The sequence below is a fragment of the Oncorhynchus mykiss genome, chromosome 12 (assembly GCF_013265735.2).
Source record: "Oncorhynchus mykiss isolate Arlee chromosome 12, USDA_OmykA_1.1, whole genome shotgun sequence".
Taxonomy (NCBI): domain Eukaryota; kingdom Metazoa; phylum Chordata; class Actinopteri; order Salmoniformes; family Salmonidae; genus Oncorhynchus; species Oncorhynchus mykiss.
In genome coordinates, this window is record NC_048576.1 from 88,602,573 (window position 1) to 88,626,089 (window position 23,517).

The 23,517-nt window shown below is 46.9% G+C and overlaps 2 protein-coding genes across 3 annotated transcripts in view; one reads left to right on the forward strand and one right to left on the reverse strand.

Moving 5' to 3' along the window:
* LOC110487025 (cAMP-dependent protein kinase type I-beta regulatory subunit-like) overlaps window positions 1–2,805 on the reverse strand; it is a 55,649-nt gene extending 52,844 nt beyond the window's left edge. Inside the window, exons 1-2 of the mRNA XM_036939078.1 lie at window positions 2,419–2,805; window positions 1,020–1,214 (exon numbers count right to left, since the gene is read on the reverse strand). Of these exons, the coding sequence (XP_036794973.1) occupies window positions 1,020–1,196 (177 nt within the window). The 5' untranslated portion in view covers window positions 1,197–1,214; window positions 2,419–2,805. The remainder of the gene's footprint in view (window positions 1–1,019; window positions 1,215–2,418) is intronic.
* The window catches only part of LOC110485270 (dynein assembly factor 5, axonemal), a 111,929-nt gene that overhangs the window by 41,730 nt on the left and 46,682 nt on the right, over window positions 1–23,517 (forward strand). The window contains exons 1-6 of one of the 2 annotated variants that reach the window (XM_036939076.1): window positions 3,239–3,812; window positions 4,437–4,621; window positions 7,143–7,267; window positions 7,755–7,873; window positions 14,303–14,535; window positions 16,442–16,663. In XM_036939076.1, coding sequence (XP_036794971.1) covers window positions 3,272–3,812; window positions 4,437–4,621; window positions 7,143–7,267; window positions 7,755–7,873; window positions 14,303–14,535; window positions 16,442–16,663 — 1,425 coding nt within the window. In that variant the 5' untranslated portion in view covers window positions 3,239–3,271. Of the gene's footprint in view, window positions 1–3,238; window positions 3,813–4,436; window positions 4,622–7,142; window positions 7,268–7,754; window positions 7,874–14,302; window positions 14,536–16,441; window positions 16,664–23,517 lie in introns of those variants that run through there. The other variant, XM_036939077.1, reaches the window with a different exon arrangement.

Genomic DNA, 23,517 nt, shown 5'->3' on the forward strand with positions numbered 1-23,517 from the left:
TGGAGATGAAGAATATGAAGTAGAATTGTTGTTACATTTCCCTTTAACATAGCCTATAATTCAGCCATTGCTGAATCCTCAACATGGCGTGTGTGAAATAAATAACTAACTATCCTAACTTATCAAAGAGTTGACAGGACCCTGTACTTTCAAGGGCTGAGTGCTCCAGAGGTTGAATATACACACCAGCTGGGCTGATCTATGAAGGCGTCTCGCTACGGAGGTGCCAGCCAGAGATAATACATTCAGAGAGAGAGATTCCCTCCTTTATTTCCTCTTCTATCCCCTCTTTTCTCTAACCTCTGAGAAATTCACACCATTCTGTAGTTCTATTCCGTAATCTGTCAGTCCAGGCACCAGACAGTAACAGGTCGTTCTCGGTTTGTCCCACAGACACTTGTGGATAGACAACGTCCGTACAACACAGCCTGTGTGTCTGTGGATGGGGCACAGACTGTCCCTGTCTCTGCGCCCCTAATGCTCCCAGGCCCTCAGCTAATGTACCCCACCATTGTGTGGAGAGTTGAAAGCTCAATTAGACAAATGTAGTATTATCATGCAACTGACAGCTAGGATACCCCTAGGCTATTTATTTACAAATATACTGAGGATATGACAAGAAAACATCGGCATAACAGTCTCCTTTCTCATGTATTCTGATGTAAAAGACTATCGACTAATGAAAATAGATCCACCTCAGTGAAATGAAACAACAATAATAGCTTCTACTCAGCTCAATTCCAATGCCTTCCAGTTCATTTGTGTATTACATGTCAATACGTTGATAGCAAATCCTTGCTTTTCTGCAGAGTGCAATTCAACAGAAATTATTCACACATAAGCAAAACATTACTGACATACATTAATAATGACACTATAGACGAAAAAACTAAATAGATAGTCACAAACAACAAATATTATTGTTGGTAAAAATGTATTTTCAAAGAACAAAGATGCAGTAAACATTTCAAGGGAGCTTTAGGTCGCAAATAAGGGGAGATTTAGGGAAATTCACAAACCTTCTCCAGCTTTTCAAAGTGCTCCCGCAGGAATTTCATAGGACGCTCAGGCTTGGCGATGCACAGGTTGACAATGCACTCTTTGAGGATCTGCTGGATGTTGTGCTTCTGCACGAACACTTCACAGCCCTTCAGACTCTCGTCTTCTTCCAGATTAGGGGAGGAGGAGGTGGCCATGTTATTTATCTGGTTTATCTGCAGAGAGGGGGAGAGGAGGGGTGGTTGAGGAGAGAGGAGATGAAGGGAGAAGAGAAGGAGAGAAGAGGAAGGGGTGGGGAGGGGGAGACGAGAGGTGGAAAGAGGAGGAGGAGGGGAGAGGGGAAAAGAGGAGAAGATGAGAAGAGTTGAGTAGAGGAGAGGAGGAGTGGAGGGGAGGGGAGAAGAGGAAATGATGAAGAGGAGAAGAGAAGGGGAGAAAGACATAAAGAGACAAAAAAAAGAGTGCGAGAAAGAAGAGTGGTGGAGAAGAGGAGAGGTTGTCAGAATGAGGAGAAATATCAGCCCCTGGTTGTTTGTGTGTCTGTCTCTGTCAGTTTTTCTTTAAATGTGATAGGGGCTGGATCTCCAAACTACAATAGACAGAGGCCTATTAATTAATACGGCTTGTTGATGACCACAGACACTTAGCCTACTAGATTATCAAAGCAATACCTTGACATGATCAAATCATACTTCAGTACCTGTTGCAGGTGTAATGCATAGTTACAGTCACACTATCTAGAGGAGCATATTGTTTATTGTCACCTCAATCTATTTCCACCTTTACATAGCCTAGCCCACATCAGCAACACTGTCAAATAAAGGATGCATTCTCAAATCATGTGGTTTTTAAACTATGTAATATCTTCTGACAACAAGGTAGTCTGTAATGGAATAATATGTAAAGGCAGTCAGATTAGGGACAGAGATAGCTATACAAAGCCTCCGCAAATTCACTTCCGCTATTTAAATTATAAGGAAACATCACGGTTGATGTGTTACTGTAGCTAGCCTCTGAAACTAGCTACTACATAGCTGGCTAGCAAGCTTAAAACTAAAACTAAGTAGGCTAACGTTAGCTAGCTATCATAAACCCATAACCTCCATATTTCCATGGAAGATGACTGTAAAACAGCTAGCTTATCATTGGCCTCAATGTCTAACATTTAAAATTGGCAAGCTAGCTATTATATCATTTTCTGTGAAAATCAAATGTTTCCTAAGTAGCATTACTAGAGCACCTGTTTAAGTGTTTCCGGGCACGAGTCTATCTTTCATGTCTCTCACATAAGATGACAACCAAATCACAACCATGGCTAAACAAAAAGCAATATTCAAGTCTAGTTGCATATGCTGATAATACGTCAACACGCTGAGGTTTTGCCAGATAAGATATTCGTTGTGCCATTCAGTTTCTTACCGTTATTTTCCGGGGATGCTCAGAGATTCTTGGCTACGGATGTTGTTTGCAAGGTAGGCTACTCTGTAGCTAGAGAAGATGCTCTGCCGCTGCTCGGTTGCTTCTTTCGCTGGGGCTCGCTCTGCGTCTGTCTCAATGACGTCAATCTGTCACTTTTTATTCAGCCGCAAAGCAACTGAATAAAGAGGCCAGCAACAAGCTTACAATCCTTTCACTCATTTCAAATGTTTAAATAATTATGTGCCGTGGCGTTCCTTATGTGGATGTCCACATCATCGTGTCATGTTCAATACACCAGTTTCATAAGAAGAGGGCAGGTGTTTGTTTGTTTTTCTCAGCAGTATCAGACAGAGAAAAGGTTATCTGACAGACGACACTGACAGACCTGACCTGCTCCTGACCTGCTCATGCAGAGAAAGCACCACATTACAATGTTCTGCCCATTTGTTATGAGGCTTAGTTATGAGGCTGTGATAGAAAGTCCATCATTGGGCTCTGCCAAGTTGTGTTACTGACAGACTTAATAAAATATCATAATCCTAACCTAAAGAAGAATGTGATATGAAAGCACAATATTTCAACTCTGTTATACTACAGTTATTATATTGTTATAGTATAAGTGATACTATTTATATTATAAGATATATATATTTCATCATGCTATTCAACATACACAATGATTCTTTGTAACAAAAATACATTATGTCAAATTTATTCCATTTATGTAGATTCATTTCCACTGCATTGCATGAAACTGCGTAGTTGTCAATAAAGTTTTCAATGTTTGAATTAGAGTTATCGTAAAGCAAGTATGTTTGTCTCAACGCTGATCGTTGCCATATCAACAGTGAAAATGGCAACAACTATGGCGGCCGGAGAAGAACGTGCTGCTTCTGAAGTTTTGAGAGCGATTGCTCGACATCTAAACTGTCTCAACGAAGACAGCAAAACCACAAGAAAACGAGCGCTTGAAGCAATCAAAAGAGAAACTATTGATAAAGGGCTGTCGAGCGGCGTGTTGCAGGAGGTTTTCACGTGTCTGCTGAAGTCGCTCCTGAAATGCCTGTCAGATCCTATGGAAAGATGCAGAGAGACTGCCATACACATGCTTGGAGATTTTATTCGTTGTGTTCCTCAACCGGAGGATTCGTTGCCTTATCTCATGCCCGCTTTGACGCAGCGGCTCGGCGGGAAAGAGATCCTGGAGCCCGCGGAGGAACTTAGGCTGTCCATGGTGGAGGTTCTGACTCTCACAGTGGAGGTGTGTGGCAGGCACCTAGCTCCCTACCTCGACGATATGATGAAGATATTGCAGAGAACTATTGTCGACCCTTTCCCAGACGTCAAAAGGGAGAGTTGCAAATGCACTGTTCATTTTGCAAAAAGTGTACCAGGTAAGAGGGTTGAGAATATAATGTGTGTATTCTTGTTAGCCCACACATTAGGCTAACTAGTTAGCTAGCTAGTTATCTTATAGGGTTGCCATGGTTGCACATTGTATGGACACCTGACCAAGCTGTGTCAGAGTGGTTGTTTTTTGTGGCTATAAAGACAATGGGACAAAAACAAAATCATTTGTTTCTCTGTGATTTGCATGCCCTACAGAGCTAGCTATGTATGGTCTCTCTGAATACATGTTTTTTATTTTATTTATTTATTTCACCTTTATTTAACCAGGTAGGCAAGTTGAGAACAAGTTCTCATTTACAATTGCGACCTGGCCAAGATAAAGCAAAGCAGTTCGACACATACAACGACACAGTTACACATGGAGTAAAACAAACATACAGTCAATAATACAGTATAAACAAGTCTAAATACGATGTGAGAAAATGAGGTGAGATAAGGGAGGTAAAAGGCAAAAAAAGGCCATGGTGGCAAAGTAAATACAATATATGTATAACCATTGAATGTATTGATAAGATTCAGGAAATCGTACCCTAATTTATAATGTGGCATGAAGTGACAGTCACCTTGCATTCATCTTGTTTGAAATGCTTCTCTCTCTCTATCCCCAGAACATTTCCACATGCAGGCAGAGAGCCTGGTCAAGCCCCTGATGCAGACCGTCTCCCACCAGCATTCCCGTGTGCGTGTGTCCACCATCGAGGCCACTGGAGCGGTCATCCAGTACGGCACGGGGAAGAACGTGGACGATGTGCTCTCTCACCTGGCACAGAGGCTGTTTGACGACTCACCACAGGTTGGCTCTGTCAAATCTGGCAGATAATTCTCAAATACTCTTAGTGACATTTAGTGTTAATGATTAGACTAATTCTGTTATTACTGAGTTAATCTAGATTCTTATTTTCCTTGTTAGATAAATGTGGGATAAATGTTTGTCTTACCAAAATAAACAAACTGATCAATCTAATCAATCCAACATATTAATAAAGGCTGTTTTTCTTTTACACTAACAGTTACTGCAGTGGTTCCCAAACTGGGGGGCACATGAGGGGTCGGCGGGGGTCCTCCCCCTCCAATTTAAAAACATATATATATATATATATATATATATATATATATATACAGTGGGGCAAAAAAGTATTTAGTCAGCCACCAATTGTGCAAGTTCTCCCACTTAAAAAGATGAGAGAGGCCTGTAATTTTCATCATAGGTACACTTCAACTATGACAGACAAAATGAGAAAAGAAATCCAGAAAATCACATTGTAGGATTTTTAATGAATTTATTTGCAAATTATGGTGGAAAATAAGTATTTGGTCACCTACAAACAAGCAAGATTTCTGGCTCTCACAGACCTGTACCTTCTTCTTTAAGAGGCTCCTCTGTCCTCCACTCGTTAACTGTATTAATGGCACCTGTTTGAACTTGTTATCAGTATAAAAGACACCTGTCCACAACACTCCAAACTCCACTATGGCCAAGACCAAAGAGCTGTCAAAGGACACGAGAAACAAAATTGTAGACCTGCACCAGGCTGGGAGACTGAATTTGCAATAGGTAAGCAGCTTGGTTTGAAGAAATCAACTGTGGGAGCAATTATTAGGAAATGGAAGACATACAAGACCACTGATAATCTCCCTCGATCTGGGGCTCCACGCAAGATCTCACCCCGTGGAGTCAAAATTATCACAAGAACGGTGAGCAAAAATCCCAGAACCACACGGGGGGACCTAGTGAATGACCTGCAGAGAGCTGGGACCAAAGTAACAAAGCCTACCATCAGTAACACACTACGCCGCCAGGGACTCAAATCCTGCAGTGCCAGACGTGTCCCCCTGCTTAAGCCAGTACATGTCCAGGCCCGTCTGAAGTTTGCTAGAGAGCATTTGGATGATCCAGAAGAAGATTGGGAGAATGTCATATGGTCAAATGAAACCAAAATATAACTTTTTGGTAAAAACTCAACTCGTCGTGTTTGGAGGACAAAGAATGCTGAGTTGCTTCCAAAGAACACCATACCTACTGTGAAGCATGGGGGTGGAAACATCATGCTTTGGGGCTGTTTTTCTGCAAAGGGACCAGGACGACTGATCCGTGTAAAGGAAAGAATGAATGGGGCCATGTATCGTGAGATTTTGAGTGAAAACCTCCTTCCATCAGCAAGGGCATTGAAGATGAAACATGGCTGGGTCTTTCAGGATGACAATGATCCCAAACACACCGCCCGGGCAACAAAGGAGTGGCTTCGTAAGAAGCATTTCAAGGTCCTGGAGTGGCCTAGCCAGTCTCCAGATCTCAACCCCATAGAAAATCTTTGGAGGGAGTTGAAAGTCCGTGTTGCCCAGCAACAGCCCCGAAACATCACTGCTCTAGAGGAGATGTGCATGGAGGAATGGGCCAAAATACCAGCAACAGTGTGTGAAAACCTTGTGAAGACTTACAGAAAACGTTTGACCTCTATATACCCAACAAAGGGTATATTACAAAGTATTGAGAAACTTTTGTTATTGACCAAATACTTATTTTCCACCATAATTTGCAAATAAATTCTTAAAAAATCGTACAATGTGATTTTCTGGATTTTTTGTCATAGTTGAAGTGTACCTATGATGAAAATTCCTCTCTCATCTTTTTAAGTGGGAGAACTTGCACAATTGGTGGCTGACTAAATACTTTTTTGCCCCACTGTATATAAATATATATATATATATATATATGTATTTGGATTTTTTTTTAAAGCCCGGCTTTAAACTTACTCTTGAAAGTTGTAACAGTAGAATGCACAAGGTACATTTTTGAAATTGGGTAGTGCATCATCAGTTCCTCTTGTCATGTTAGTCATTGCATAACTTAGAGCTATTTATAACTTGTCAGAAATATCCAGATCAACTAGCCCATGTCAGCTAACGTTTTTTTATTTAGCTTTTTTAGCCCATTGATATTGTTGTAATTTTTTTGTCACTCAAATATCGCATGAATACACATTAGACACGGCAGAATGTATAGAATTGCAAGAACATTTGCTTTAAAACTGCAACATTTTCTTTGCACCCCATGACAAAATGTGTATAATTGTAGGAAATAAGCTTTTCTACACCAACATGGGGGGTGTTAACAGTTTGTGTCATGAACAGTATCTGTGTCCATAGAAATAGACGTTGTGTCTGCGCAGGGGGGCTCGGGATGTTCCCCAAGGCTGGAAGGGAGGCACAGCGTGAAACACTTTGAGAACCCCTTAATTACTACAGTACCATACAAGGTGTTTTCCTCACTTAAGAAACTATGTTTTGTTTCATCCCACTTCTCTCTCCTCCAGGTGAGAAAAGCTGTGACTGTGGTTGTTGGTGACTGGCTGCTCCACCTGCGAGACAGATACTCCTACTTCCACAAGCTCATCCCCCTCCTACTGAGCAGCCTCAGCGATGACATCCCAGAGATAAGGTACCTATTATATAGGGCTGAATTGACTGCAATTTCAATTTCAGATTGAAGGCCGTCAATTCAGGAAGTGATTTTAATTCAAAATTCAATTTGTTTTAAACTTTTGAAATAAATAGCTTCTACTCCTTGGAAATAGATGCTGTTTTTTCCAATTTTGAATTGTAATTTGAGTTTACTACCTGAAGTGACTGCCTTTAATTCAAAAGACTGACCCAGCCCTTAACCACCCTGCCTTTGATACCAACCATTCACTCACTCTGTCAGACCTAGGAAATATGCAGCCACAAATACACACATATTGTATCTGCTTTGCTTGTGCAGATACCTACTTATACAGTAGGTTTGGTGTGATAGAGGGAATAGTAGCAGCCAACAAGGCTGGGCTTTTGTGTTTGTACATTGCGTGGTTATGGAATGGGTTTGAATCCTGGGTCTGCCGGGGCAGGGATGGACATGCATTATCATTATTTGGCTCTCTCCCTTCCAGTCAACGAGCTGCTGAGCTGTGGAGGCAGACAGGCGCTCTGTGGGAGCAGGAGAATGAGGATGACCTGAAGGACAAGATGGACTTCCTCCTGACCCCACCTGACCTCTACCCTGCTGGAGGTGAGTTAACTCCATCACTACTACTGCAGAGAGATGAAACGATGTACCATTTTTAAAATATATATTTTTTACCCATTTTTCTCCCCAATTTCGTGGTATCCAATTGGTAGTTACAGTTTTGTCTCATCGGTGCAACTCCCGTACGGACTCGAGAGAGGCGAAGGTCGAGAGCCGTGCGTCTTCCGAAACACAACCCAACCAAGCCGCACTGCTTCTTGACAGAATGCCCACTTAACCCGGAAGCCAGCCGCACCAATGTGTCGGCGGAAACACAGTACACCCGGCGACCGTGTCAGCGTGCATTGGGCCCGGTCCGCCACAGGAGTCACTAGTGCCCGATGGGACAAGGACATCCCTGCTGGTCAAACTCTCCCATAACCCGGATGACGCTGGGCCAATTGTGCGCCGCCCCATGGGTCTCCCGGTAGCGGCCGCCTGTGACAGAGCCTGGGGTCTAACCCAGAATCTCTAGTGGCACAGCTAGCACTGCGATGCAGTGCCTAAGACCACTGCACCAATCGGAGGCCCGAAACAACAATGTACCATTGCACCGCTCAAATTGACATAGAAAGTGAATACAGGATCTTTGGTTGGTGCAAAAAAAAAGTATTTACAGGGTTAAGTTTCTCACACAAAGAAGGCCAGACAAGGAGAACAAATCATTAAAGAAATATATTGGATTTTGTCTCCTGCAGAGAGATACAAGGCATTCAGTGAATGTAGCCCATTGAGGAAAGGTTAGTTAGTTACTGTCCCAGGTAGTGTGTTGTCTTGATTACAATAATGAAGACGAAAGTTGATCAGTGCATTGATACAGCCTGAAGAACATCAGCCAGTGTAAACTGTGTGATTTGTTGTTGTGGCCTTCTCTGTACAGCCACCTCCTCCTCCACCGATCTAGTTATGTACTCCTTCCTCTGAAAGTAGGTCAGACGCAGCGTGGGGTTCAGCTGCCTTTATTAATAAGAAGAACTGTCTTCTGAGGGCATGATGTATCTGAGGGCATGATTGACGTCAGAGCAGTCTGGGCATGGAGAGAGGGCTGTAGGGGCTGGGGAGGGATGCTGTGCTGTCAATGATCCATCTAGCCTACCTATCCATCCCCAATATGCTTAATTTCTCCAGTTGTACTTCTGCTTGTTGTAGTATAGCAGGATTCTCACCCTCCTGTCTGTGTGTCCTAGTTGCTGTGACCTGAAATACAAACTGATACCATGGTGAAATGGAGCATGTCAGTTTGAATTCCAAGCTGTAGACATCATACTCATCATCTGCAGCTCTGTGCGTGGGAGAATTTGCTCTTGTCTTGCATTGATTTAATTGTAATATTTTTTATACATGACTCTTTAAATATTCTGTTATTCACATCATGGGGTCTTAATTATATTTTAATCAAGGGAAAGAAGGGAACAGGATTTTTAATTTGCTTTTTTGGGACTAGGTTTAAAGGGATTTTTAATTAGCTTTGTTGGGACTAGGTTTGAAAGGATTTTTTAACTTTATATAACATTAGTTTTCTGTATTAAGAAGTACTGTCTTCTTGTCTGTCTTTGAGCAGACAACTTTTATACAAATCCTTGAATTATTCCTTTAGATGTGGCCGAACTAAAAAAATGAATACGTATGAGCTACAACCATAAACCAACTATGCCCTTTTCCCCAAGACTGCTTAGTCATGGTGGAGTTCCACACCTCCATATATTACTCATCTCTATTGGCCTGCGGGTTACGTATTCTACAGGTTATGTGTTATGTCATTAGATCTGCTCTGTCAATCATACAAGGCTCTCCTATGACAGTGCTTGACTAATAGCCAATTATTGTCAGCACTCTGCCCCCTAACACCCTCATTACTAAGACTAACTTGTGGATGTGGTGTGCAGGCTGGGTGGAGACTAGAGGGGTTTTCTGCAGGGCTGGTGCCCACCTCCCCCTACACTCTCTCTCTCTCCCCCTACTCTCTCTCTCACACACTTTCACTCTCCCTCTCTCTCTCACACACACACTTTCTCTCTCTCTCTCTCACTCTCACTCACTCACACACACACACACATATGTGCGTCCTGCAGGGCTGTTGCCCACCTCCCCCTACTTCCCTTTTACACACACACGCACTCATGCACGCGCACACACTCACTCTCTTTCTGGCACAAACACACACTCACGACTACCCCACTCACGCACCACCCCACCCCTGTGTGAGAAGCTGGAAGGGCAGGCCATTGGAGGGACAACACCCAGCCTGTGTTGCCTCCCCAAGTGCTTATTACCACCTATTAATAATGTCTGTCAGCACTGTAGTGAGGAATGAGGAAGCCCTTCATCTCTTCATATCCCTGCTGGGTTCAGGAAGGAGAGGTGATGTCCTGTCTGTCCTGTCTGACTTTCCATCCCACTCAGCAGGTGAAGACAGACAGCAGGCCTTTATCTAGAGCAGCAACCCTACCGTTTTCCTCCTGACCTGATTTCAGTTTATTTTATATAGGCTACACTGGGAAGGCAGTTTGTTTCTATGACGTTCACACGCATTCACCACATTAGCCTGGTCCCAGACCAGTTTATGTCAAGATGTGACGATGAGTATGTCTACATGCACACTAATAATTTGATATTAATCTGGTTATGGCAGTAGGCTGAGTATGGCATTAGTCATGTCAATTATAAACACCTTACTCTACTTATCTTAGGTCAACATGGAAGTAAGCATACGCTGATGAAAATACCTGGTTTTCTGAGGACATGTAAAGGCCTTCATCAGAGTTTTACAGCGGTGTATTAGATCTGAGCGTGCTAGTACGAGCAGTGCTTTTATATTTTGCGCTAGTGAAGTGAGTTTGGAAACACTGAAAATATGCATCTTCGAAAGTAGTTTTCCCACTAACGTTGTATGTCTGAATTCAGAATCAAATAGGAATCCCAAAAATAACATGGTCGCTGTGGTAGAACGTTTATTTTGATGGGCCTTTTTCTGCATTTACCAGTACCATCAGGTAGCCTGATTTCAGATGTATCCATGTAAACAGGATTATTAGGGACATTGTTCTTCTTGCAAAGCATGTCAATATTTAAACAGCTATTATATTGATCTGACTTCACAATAATCCTATTTTTGTGTGCATGAAACCGTACTCAATGACCCTAAGAGTTGGCCAGATGACTCCAACAGATATGGGACCAGGCAACAACCTGTGGTTGAAGTGTGTGCACTGCATCTAATCAGGTCTCTCGCCTCTTAAAAGATGGTTGAATTTCAATGGGATCGCCTGTATTCATGAAGGATAAATGATTCCACTGTCCTAATCTCACCTTGTTAGTGTTTTACTCCCCCTCTATGTCGGTCCATTGATTTATTCCATAGGAGTATGTTGATTGGTACTAAGTTAATGATACAAATTCAATTAAGGGTGATGATGACAATGATGAAGGGTTTATTAAAAGGGAAGTTCCACTATGCAGGTGCAGTGGCTTTAACCCAGTGTCTGACAGGCAGGCTGCAGTCATAATGACAGTGTAGCTGCCTCAGATCTACTGTAGGAAGGTGCTGCTGCGATGGCGAGGGTAGATAACCCAGGTCCGGGGCTAAGGATGAGTTTGAACGTGAACAGGAACGTGATCACCCTGGTTGCTGGCCATAGGTAGGCTAAGTGTTGGGTACCCATATGTGTCCTGGGTTATGTTCATCAGGGCATGAAACATTAAACATTTTGCAACTGATAATGGTAAATGGCTGTTTGTTATTGGACTAGTCTATTTCTGTTTTAGTCAGTTTTCATCCGTTTGGTGCCTAATAAACATGACCGTTTGGTTGTGTAGTAGAGGTCGACCGATTTAATCGGAATGGCCGATTAATTAGGGCCGATTTCAAGTTTTCATAACAATCGGAAATCAGTATTTTTGGACACAGATTTGGCCAAATGTTTTTTTCTTCTCTTTATTTTTACACCTTTATTTAATCTTTATTTAACTAGGCAAGTCGATTAAGAACACATTCTTATTTTCAATGACGGCCTAGGAACGATGGGTTAACTGTCTTGTTCAGGGGTAGAACTACAGATTTTTACCTTGTCAGCTCAGGGATTCAATCTTGCAACCTTACAGTTAACTAGTCCAACGCTATAACCACCTGATTACATTGCACTCCACGAGGAGCCTGCCTGTTACGCGAATGCAGTAAGCCAAGGTAAGTTGCTAGCTAGCATTAAACTTATCTTATAAAAATCAATCATAATCACTAGCTAACTACACATGGTTTATATTACTAGTTTATCTAGCGTGTCCTGCGTTGCATATAATCAATGCGGTGCGTATTTGCGAAAAATGACTGTCGTTGCTCCAATGTGTACCTAACCATAAACATCAATGCCTTTCTTAAAATCAATACACAGAAGTATATATTTTTAAACCTGCATATTTAGCTAAAAGAAATCCAGGTTAGCAGGCAATATTAACCAGGTGAAATTGTGTCACTTCTCTTGCGTTCATTGCACGCAGAGTCAGGGTATATGCAACAGTTTGGGCCGCCTGGCTCTTTACGGACTAATTTGCCAGAATTTTACGTACTTATGACATAACATTGAAGGTTGTGCAATGTAACAAGAATATTTAGACTTAGGGATGCCCACCCGTTAGATGAAATACGTAACGGTTCCGTATTTCACTGAAAGAATAAACGTCTTGTTTTCGAGATGATAGTTTCCGGATTTGACCATATTAATGACCTAAGGCTCGTATTTCTGTGTGTTATTATGTTATAATTAAGTCTATGATTTGATAGAGCAGTCTGACTGAGCGTTGGTAGGCACCAGCAGGCTCGTAAGCATTCATTCAAACAGCACTTTTGTGCGTTTGACAGCAGCTCTTCGCAATGCTTCAAGCATTGCGCTGTTTATGACTTCAAGCCTATCAACTCCCGAGATTAGGCTGGTGTAACCAATGTGAAATGGCTAGCTAGTTAGCGGGGTGCGCGCTAATAGCGTTTCAAACGTCACTCGCTCTGAGACTTGGAGTTGTTGTTGTATACTGTTACACTGGCAATACTAAAGTGCCTATAAGAACATCCAATAGTCGAAGGTATATGAAATACAAATGGTATAGAGAGAAATAGTCCTATAATTCCTATAATAACTACAACCTAAAACTTCTTACCTGGGAAATTTGAAGACTCATGTTTAAAGGAACCACCAGCTTTCATATGTTCTCATGTTCTGAGCAAGGCACTTAAACGTTAGCTTTTTTACATGGCACATATTGCACTTTTACTTTCTTCTCCAACACTTTGTTTTTGCATTATTTAAACCAAATTTAACGTTTCATTATTTATTTGAGGCTAAATTGATTTTATTGATGTGTTAAAATAAGTGTTCATTCAGTATTGTTGTAATTGTCATTATTACAAACAACAGCAAAATAATCAGCCGATTAATCGGTATCGGCTTTTTTTTGGGTCCTCCAATAATCGGTATCGGCGTTGAAAAATCATAATCGGTCGACCTCTATTGTGTAGTGCAGATCTGGGTCAGTCTCCAGCTCCACACAGTGATAATGCTGATGGATACTGGATGAGTCTCTCTCCCTGCCAGTCATAAATCCAACACGGCCCCCTCCTGTCTGAAAAGGTCAGTGTCAGACAACTGGGACACAACCAGAAACGGCTTGTCTTGTCCTGTGTGATTCTGTAGGATTGATCACCCTCTTCCCCTCTCATTAGCAGCCTGCAAAAGAGAAATAGAAAGAGAGGGAGACCTGTTCATGAGGGAGGGAGACCCGCTCATAGGCTACTGAAGGAAGGTGGGAGAGCGGGAAGGCGGGGGAGAGAGAGGGAGGGTAGGCGGGGGAGAGGGATGAAGCATGTGGAGGCTATTCATTTAAAAATGTTTTCCACTTGCTCTGACAAGTCCCACGGAGAGGAAATCTCAATCATAAAACCAAAATGTACATGTCTGGAAAATGGGACTTAGAGTTTAGAGTAAGATGCAGTCCTCTCTCTCCATCAGCAGTATCACTGTGACAGCAGAAAACACCCGGCAAATTAAGTTCCCTTCTTGCCTACGGAAGTGTTTTGTTGAAAATAAATATTGTAAAATGCTCCATCAGCAAAACTGGGCCAGGGGGCAATGGAACAGTTGTCCTGTCTCTATTTCACAGTTAGAAATAGGAGAACACAGTTAAAACACAATTAACTTATTAGCACTTGTAGATGTAGATTTATAGGCTGCGTTTACACAGGCAGCCCAATTCTGATCTTTTGCCAAATTATTGGTCTTTTGAACCAATCATTCAGTTCAGATCTTTTGCAGATCTAATTGGTGCAAACGGAGCCTTAGATGTAAATCTTAATTGGTCCATTTGTGTGCTTTTAGTAGGCTAATGCATGTTGGCATATTCATGCACTTTCTAACCCCCCCCCCCACCACCTCTCTACTCCCCCAGTGGCGCGTCCGGGCCTGGGCTGCAGGGAGCTGGTGGTGAGGAACCTGTCCAACCTGCTGCCGGCGTTGGCTCGCGACGTGGTTGACTGGGTGGCGGGCACGCGGGTCAAGACGGCCCAGCTGCTGTATGCCCTGCTGCTGCACGCTGAGGACCACTGCACCCAGCACCTGCAGTTGCTGCTCTCCACGCTGTACCGCGCCTGCAACGACCCCGAGAGCGACGTGGTCACCAACGTGAGTGGTCGACACATAGAGACACATGCTATCACTGCGTGTTCTATGTAATCCAATGGGACGTCCCTACACCATTGGAAATGAAATGTAAAATGGTTAAGGTAGGGGTTAAGGTTGGATGATAGTGGTTGGTCTAATGGTTGGATGATAGTGGTAGGCCTAATGGTTGGATGATAGTGGTAGGCCTAATGGTTGGATGATAGTGGTAGGCCTAATGGTTGATTGATAGTGTTTGGATGATAGTGGTAGGCCTAATGGTTGGATGATAGTGGTTGGTCTAATGGTTGGATGATAGTGGTAGGCCTAATGGTTGGATGATAGTGGTAGGCCTAATGGTTGGATGATAGTGGTAGGCCTAATGGTTGATTGATAGTGTTTGGATGATAGTGGTAGGCCTAATGGTTGGATGATAGTGTTTGGATGATAGTGGTAGGTCTATTGGTTGGATGAGAGTGGTGGGATGGTAGTGGTAGGTCTATTGGTTGGATGATAGTGGTAGGTCTAATGGTTGGATCATAGTGGAAGGCCTAATGGTTGGCTGATAGTGGTTGGATGATAGTGGTAGGCCTACTGGTTGGATGATAGTGGTAGGTATAATGGTTGGATGATAGTGGTAGGTCTAATGGTTGGATGATAGTGGTTGGATGATAGTGGTAGGTCTAATGGTTGGATGATAGTGGTAGGTCTAATTGTTGGATGATAGTGGTTGGATGATAGTGGTAGGTATAATGGTTGGATGATAGTGGTTGGATGATAGTGGTAGGTCTAATGGTTGGATGATAGTGGTAGGTCTAATGGTTGGATGATAGTGGTAGATCTAATGGTTGGATGATAGTGGTAGGCCTAATGGTTGGATGAGAGTGGTAGGCCTAATGGTTGGATGAGAGTGGTAGGCCTAATGGTTGGATGATAGTGGTAGGCCTAATAGTTGGATGATAGTGCAAAGCCTAATGGTTGGATGATAGTGGTAGGTCTAATGGTTGGGATAGTGTGGATCTTGTCTCTCTTGTAAAACATATATTCTCTGTATAGACTAACCTGGATGAATAAAGGTTAAATCAAGAAGATAATGGTAGATATCTGCTCTACAGGTCCAGTATACAGTACCTGTGTGTTGGCTACTTCAGTTCATCACTTGACAGATCTTTGTGAAACAAGCCGTAGACTGATGCACCATTTTTATTTATTTTTACCTTTATTTAACCAGGCAAGTCAGTTAAGAACAAATTCTTATTTTCAATGACGGCCTGGGAACAGTGGGTTAACTGCCTGTTCAGGGGCAGAACGACAGATTTGTACCTTGTCAGCTCGGGGGTTTGAACTCGCAACCTTCCGGTTACTAGTCCAACGCTCTAACCACTAGGCTACCCTGCCGCCCCATTTTAACAAACTGCTCACAGTACTAATGGCCTTCCTTCCTTCAAGTTATTTCCGTTATTGTCATGCTCATGGCCTATTTCCATTGACATTCTTTCCACCCAGAAACAGATGTTTCAGAGCTGCTGTGGTGAATGGCTTGATCTTGATGGTCATGTCATGAGAGGACACACCTGCTGGCCTTAGAATAGACAGCAGTGAATCGTGATATATGTGTCTTATAGCCCTGAGACAGTTAGGCTGGGCTGGCCTAAGGACTTGGGATGCACCTGCCCCAAGAGGAAGCATTTGATGGTTCCCCTGATCCACTGGCTGATAATGGATTATGAATTACGTTCTCTTCTGTGGTCTTCTGTTATGTTCAATTCTTTATTTTGTCCTCTTTCTTTCTCTCTTATTGTCTCTTTCTCTCTAGTATTGGTCTCTGCTCTCTCGCTAATCTTTGCTCTATCAATTCAATGTGTTTTATTGGCGTGAAATATTGGCAAATCATTCCATAAACTATAGTATCCCCTGTCTCTCTCTGCAGTGTCTGAGGTCTGCCAAGCTGCTGGGGACCTTTGTCAGCCCTGAGGTCTTCCTCAAGCTGCTCCTGGTCCACTTGGAGACCCCCTCCTCCTCCTCCCCCCACACCCCCCTCATGGTCCTGGCTGCCGTGCTGGGGGGCTGCTCCAGGGAGCTCTTGAAACCACACCTCCAGAAGATCGCTGATACGCTGGTCCAACCAGACGTGTGCCAGGAGTACCAGCAGGTGAGTCTATGACCCTTGACCTATGGGTATGACCTATAGGTTGGGAATTGGGGGGGAAAGGTAAATGTCATAACTACTGGTCCAGGATCAGATCATTATCCACATGAATGGTCTGTGGTTAGGGGTAACTTATGATAGTTCACATCTCAATGGGTTGAGGTGTTTCCTCTGTTATATTTGAGTCTCCAGCCAGGTCTGGTGAAGTTGGCATATAGACCGAGAGATGAAACAGTACCCTTTCTGAGGTACTTAGTTTTGACCCTAAAACTGTTTACAGTGAAAAGTTCCATAAAGTGAAAGATTATTAAGATAAGATGCATTTTTTTCTATCAAGACTGTTGTGAAAGCTTTTATAGGGATAACTGTGCTGTGAGGTCAGGGGGTTCACCTTGGAGTACATCACAAAATACTGACTCCACTAACGGCCACTGAGCAAGGCACATGTTGTTTTCACCAATCTTTCATTTAATTTCAACTGCTAGAGTCCTCTCGTAACCCTAAACCAACGAGAGAGCGAGAGACACACAGGCGGGGAGAGAGGGAGACACAGGCGGGGAGAGAGGGAGACACAGGCGGGGAGAGAGGGAGACACAGGCGGGGAGAGAGGGAGACACAGGCGGGGAGAGAGGGAGACACAGGCGGGGAGAGAGGGGGAGACACAGGCGGGGAGAGAGGGGGAGACACAGGCGGGGAGAGAGGGAGACACAGGCGGGGAGAGAGGGAGACACAGGCGGGGAGAGAGGGAGACACAGGCGGGGAGAGAGGGAGACACAGGCGGGGAGAGAGGGAGACACAGGCGGGGAGAGAGGGAGACACAGGCGGGGAGAGAGGGAGACACAGGCGGGGAGAGAGGGGGACACAGGCGGGGAGAGAGGGAGACACAGGCGGGGAGAGAGGGAGACACAGGCGGGGAGAGAGGGAGACACAGGCGGGGAGAGAGGGAGACACAGGCGGGGAGAGAGACAGACACACAGGCGGGGAGAGAGGGGGAGACACAGGCGGGGAGAGAGGGAGACACAGGCGGGGAGAGAGGGAGACACAGGCGGGGAGAGAGGGAGACACAGGCGGGGAGAGAGGGAGACACAGGCGGGGAGAGAGGGAGACACAGGCGGGGAGAGAGGGAGACACAGGCGGGGAGAGAGGGGGACACAGGCGGGGAGAGAGGGGGACACAGGCGGGGAGAGAGGGAGACACAGGCGGGGAGAGAGGGAGACACACAGGCGGGGAGAGAGGGAGACACACAGGCGGGGAGAGAGACAGACACACAGGCGGGGAGAGAGACGGACACACAGGCGGGGAGAGAGACGGACACACAGGCGGGGAGAGAGACAGACACACAGGCGGGGAGAGAGACAGACACACAGGCGGGGAGAGAGGGGGACACACAGGCGGGGAGAGAGGGGGACACAGGCGGGGAGAGAGACAGACACACAGGCGGGGAGAGAGACGGACACACAGGCGGGGAGAGAGGGAGACACAGGCGGGGAGAGAGGGGGACACACAGGCGGGGAGAGAGACGGACACACAGGCGGGGAGAGAGACGGACACACAGGCGGGGAGAGAGGGAGACACAGGCGGGGAGAGAGGGGGACACACAGGCGGGGAGAGAGACAGACACACAGGCGGGGAGAGAGACAGACACACAGGCGGGGAGAGAGACACACAGGCGGGGAGAGAGACAGACACACAGGCGGGGAGAGAGACAGACACACAGGAGGGGAGAGAGACAGACACACAGGCGGGGAGAGAGACAGACACACAGGCGGGGAGAGAGACACACAGGCGGGGAGAGAGACAGACACACAGGCGGGGAGAGAGACAGACACACAGGCGGGGAGAGAGACAGACACACAGGCGGGGAGAGAGACAGACACACAGGCGGGGAGAGAGACAGACACACAGGCGGGGAGAGAGACAGACACACAGGCGGGGAGAGAGACAGACACACAGGCGGGGAGAGAGACAGACACACAGGCGGGGAGAGAGACAGACACACAGGCGGGGAGAGAGACAGACACACAGGCGGGGAGAGAGGGAGACACACAGGCGGGGAGAGAGACAGACACACAGGCGGGGAGAGAGGGAGACACAGGCGGGGAGAGAGACAGACACACAGGCGGGGAGAGAGGGAGACACAGGCGGGGAGAGAGACAGACACACAGGCGGGGAGAGAGGGAGACACACAGGCGGGGAGAGAGGGAGACACAGGCGGGGAGAGAGACAGACACACAGGCGGGGAGAGAGGGAGACACACAGGCGGGGAGAGAGGGAGACACAGGCGGGGAGAGAGGGAGACACAGGCGGGGAGAGAGGGAGACACAGGCGGGGAGAGAGACAGACACACAGGCGGGGAGAGAGGGAGACACAGGCGGGGAGAGAGACAGACACACAGGCGGGGAGAGAGGGAGACACAGGCGGGGAGAGAGGGAGACACACAGGCGGGGAGAGAGGGAGACACAGGCGGGGAGAGAGGGGGACACAGGCGGGGAGAGAGGGGGACACAGGCGGGGAGAGAGGGAGACACAGGCGGGGAGAGAGGGAGACACACAGGCGGGGAGAGAGACAGACACACAGGCGGGGAGAGAGGGAGACACAGGCGGGGAGAGAGGGAGACACACAGGCGGGGAGAGAGACAGACACACAGGCGGGGAGAGAGACAGACACACAGGCGGGGAGAGAGACAGACACACAGGCGGGGAGAGAGACAGACACACAGGCGGGGAGAGAGACAGACACACAGGCGGTGAGAGAGACAGACACACAGGCGGGGAGAGAGACAGACACACAGGCGGGGAGAGAGGGAGACACACAGGCGGGGAGAGTGAGAGAGAGAGAGAGACAGATGGGGAGAGAGAGAGAGAGACAGACAGATGGAGAGACACAGATGGAGAGACAGACAGAGAGAGGGAGGGAGAGAGAGACTGACAGAGAGAAAGACAGATGGAGAGAGAGAGCGAGAGAGACGGACAGCGAGAGAGAGACGGACAGCGAGAGAGAGACTGACGGAGAGAGAGACAGATGGAGCGAGAGAGACGGACAGCGAGAGAGATGGACAGCGAGAGAGAGAGATGGAGAGAGAGACGGAAAGCGCGCGAGAGAGAGAGACGGACAGGGAGAGAGACGGACAGCGAGAGAGAGAGAGAGACGGACAGCGAGAGAGAGAGAGACGGACAGCGAGAGAGAGAGAGAGAGAGACGGACAGCGAGAGAGAGAGAGAGAGAGACGGACAGCGAGAGAGAGAGAGAGAGAGAGAGACGGACAGCGAGAGAGAGAGAGACGGACAGCGAGAGAGAGAGAGAGAGAGACGGACAGCGAGAGAGAGAGAGACGGACAGCGAGAGAGAGAGAGAGAGACGGACAGCGAGAGAGAGAGAGAGACGGACAGCGAGAGAGAGAGAGAGACGGACAGCGAGAGAGAGAGAGAGACGGACAGCGAGAGAGAGAGAGAGAGAGAGACGGACAGCGAGAGAGAGAGAGAGACGGACAGCGAGAGAGAGAGAGAGACGGACAGCGAGACGGACAGCGAGAGAGAGAGAGAGAGAGAGACGGACAGCGAGAGAGAGAGAGACGGACAGCGAGAGAGAGAGAGAGAGAGACGGACAGTGAGAGAGAGAGAGAGAGAGAGACGGACAGCGAGAGAGAGAGAGAGACGGACAGCGAGAGAGAGAGAGAGACGGACAGCGAGAGAGAGAGAGAGAGAGACGGACAGCGAGAGAGAGAGAGACGGACAGCGAGAGAGAGAGAGACGGACAGTGAGAGAGAGAGAGAGAGAGAGACGGACAGCGAGAGAGAGAGAGACGGACAGCGAGAGAGAGAGAGACGGACAGTGAGAGAGAGAGAGAGACGGACAGCGAGAGAGAGAGAGAGACAGACAGCGAGAGAGAGAGAGAGAGAGAGACGGACAGAGAGAGAGAGAGAGACGGACAGCGAGAGAGAGAGAGAGAGAGACGGACAGTGAGAGAGAGAGAGAGAGAGAGACGGACAGCGAGAGAGAGAGAGAGACGGACAGCGAGAGAGAGAGAGAGACGGACAGCGAGAGAGAGAGAGAGAGAGACGGACAGCGAGAGAGAGAGAGACGGACAGCGAGAGAGAGAGAGACGGACAGTGAGAGAGAGAGAGAGAGAGAGACGGACAGCGAGAGAGAGAGAGAGAGAGACGGACAGCGAGAGAGAGAGACGGACAGCGAGAGAGAGAGAGAGACGGACAGCGAGAGAGAGAGAGAGACAGACAGCGAGAGAGAGAGAGAGAGAGAGACGGACAGAGAGAGAGAGAGAGACGGACAGCGAGAGAGAGAGAGAGACGGACAGCGAGAGAGAGAGAGAGACAGACAGCGAGAGAGAGAGAGAGAGAGAGAGACGGACAGAGAGAGAGAGAGAGACGGACAGAGAGAGAGACGGACAGAGAGAGAGACGGACAGAGAGAGAGACGGACAGAGAGAGAGAGACAGACAGAGACAGAGAACAACATCCCTAATGTCTCAGTGGAAAAAGTAAAAGTAAAAGACCAGAGCAGCTCTTTCCTCCCCTTCCTCTCCTCTGGTGTCCCACATTTAGGTTACCTTTGATATTAACATAACATTTCTCTGGCTGCGAAGGGCGGAGGGGGCTATTTTCACACATGCACACACACTGCTGGCTGCAATGAGTCATCCGTACCCATAACCCCCCCCTGAGGGGCTCAGAATAATTTCCTCTGGAGGGGATGATAATAATAAAATATGAATTTCTCCTGACCTCTGCGTGTCTGGGTTGACCCCCCCCCCTCACCCCGCTGGTCATTTCAGAAAAGACACATGGGGGCAACCCGTTTAGAAAAATAATAATAATAATAGCCAGTTTTCAACACTCACTGTGTGTGGAAGAGAGCAACGTAGAGCCCCCACCCTGTTACCAACCACTGCCCCCCAACCCCCTTTAAAGCACTGAGATTCCAACATTTCAAAGAGGGTCAGGGTCCCGGTGACAGACAGACAGGAGGGGAAACGGAGCCCTTCTCCACCCCTCCTCTAGCAGGGGTCAAGCCAGAGCACGATGGACACAGATGGAGACAGACCTTCTGGTCCCTGGTCTGTCTGTCTCAATAAAGATCATCAGAAGTTAGTCTCTGTGGGTACTGAAGGGAAGCAGTACAGTACAGTGCTGGCTGGGTAGTTAAAGATCAGTGTCAGCAGTACATTACAGTGCTGGCTGGGTAGTTAAAGATCAGTGTCAGCAGTACAGTACAGTGCTGGCTGGGTAGTTAAAGATCAGTGTCATCAGTACAGTGCTGGGTATGTAAAGAGCAGGGTTAGCAGTACAGTGCTGGCTGGGTAGTTAAAGATCAGGGTCATCAGTGCAGTACAGTGCTGGCTGGGTAGTTAAAGATCAGGGTCAGCAGTACATTACAGTGCTGGCTGTGTAGTTAACGATCAGGGTTAGCAGTACAGAACAGTGCTGGCTGGGTATGTAAAGAGCAGGGTTAGCAGTACAGTGCTGGCTGGGTATGTAAAGAGCAGGGTCAGCAGCACAGTGCTGGCTGGGTATGTAAAGAGCAGGGTCAGCAGCACAGTGCTGGCTGGGTATGTAAAGAGCAGGGTCAGCAGCACAGTGCTGGCTGGGTATGTAAAGAGCAGGGTCAGCAGCACAGTGCTTGCTGGGTATGTAAAGAGCAGGGTCAGCAGCACAGTGCTGGCTGGGTATGTAAAGAGCAGGGTCAGCAGCACAGTGCTGGCTGGGAATGTAAAGATCAGTGTCATCAGTACAGTGCTGGCTGGGTATGTAAAGATCAGTGTCAGCAGTACAGTGCAGTGCTGGCTGTGTAGTTAAAGATCAGTGTCAGCAGTACAGTACAGTGCTGGCTGGGTAGTTAAAGATCAGTGTCATCAGTACAGTGCTGGCTGGGTATGTAAAGATTAGTGTCAGCAGTACAGTGCAGTGCTGGCTGGGTAGTTAAAGATCAATGTCATCAGTGCAGTGCTGGCTGGGTAGTTAAATATCAGGTTAGCAGTACATTACAGTGCTGGCTGGGTAGTTAAAGATCAGTGTCAGCAGTACAGTGCTGGCTGGGTAGTTAAAGATCAGGTTAGCAGTACAGTACAGTGCTGGCTGGGTAGTTTAAAGATCAGTGTCAGCAGTACAGTGCAGTGCTGGCTGGGTAGTTACAGATCAGGTTAGCAGTACATTACAGTGCTGGCTGGGTAGTTAAATATCAGGGTTAGCAGTACAGAACAGTGCTGGCTGGGTATGTAAAGATCAGGGTCAGCAGTACAGTGCTGGGTATGTAAAGAGCAGGGTTAGCAGTACAGTGCTGGCTGGGTAGTTAAAGATCAGGGTCATCAGTGCAGTACAGTGCTGGCTGGGTAGTTAAAGATCAGGGTCAGCAGTACATTACAGTGCTGGCTGTGTAGTTAACGATCAGGGTTAGCAGTACAGAACAGTGCTGGCTGGGTATGTAAAGAGCAGGGTTAGCAGTACAGTGCTGGCTGGGTATGTAAAGAGCAGGGTCAGCAGCACAGTGCTGGCTGGGTATGTAAAGAGCAGGGTCAGCAGCACAGTGCTGGCTGGGTATGTAAAGAGCAGGGTCAGCAGCACAGTGCTGGCTGGGTATGTAAAGAGCAGGGTCAGCAGCACAGTGCTTGCTGGGTATGTAAAGAGCAGGGTCAGCAGCACAGTGCTGGCTGGGTATGTAAAGAGCAGGGTTAGCAGTACAGTGCTGGCTGGGTATGTAAAGAGCAGGGTCAGCAGCACAGTGCTGGCTGGGTATGTAAAGAGCAGGGTCAGCAGCACAGTGCTGGCTGGGTATGTAAAGAGCAGGGTCAGCAGCACAGTGCTGGCTGGGTATGTAAAGAGCAGGGTCAGCAGCACAGTGCTGGCTGGG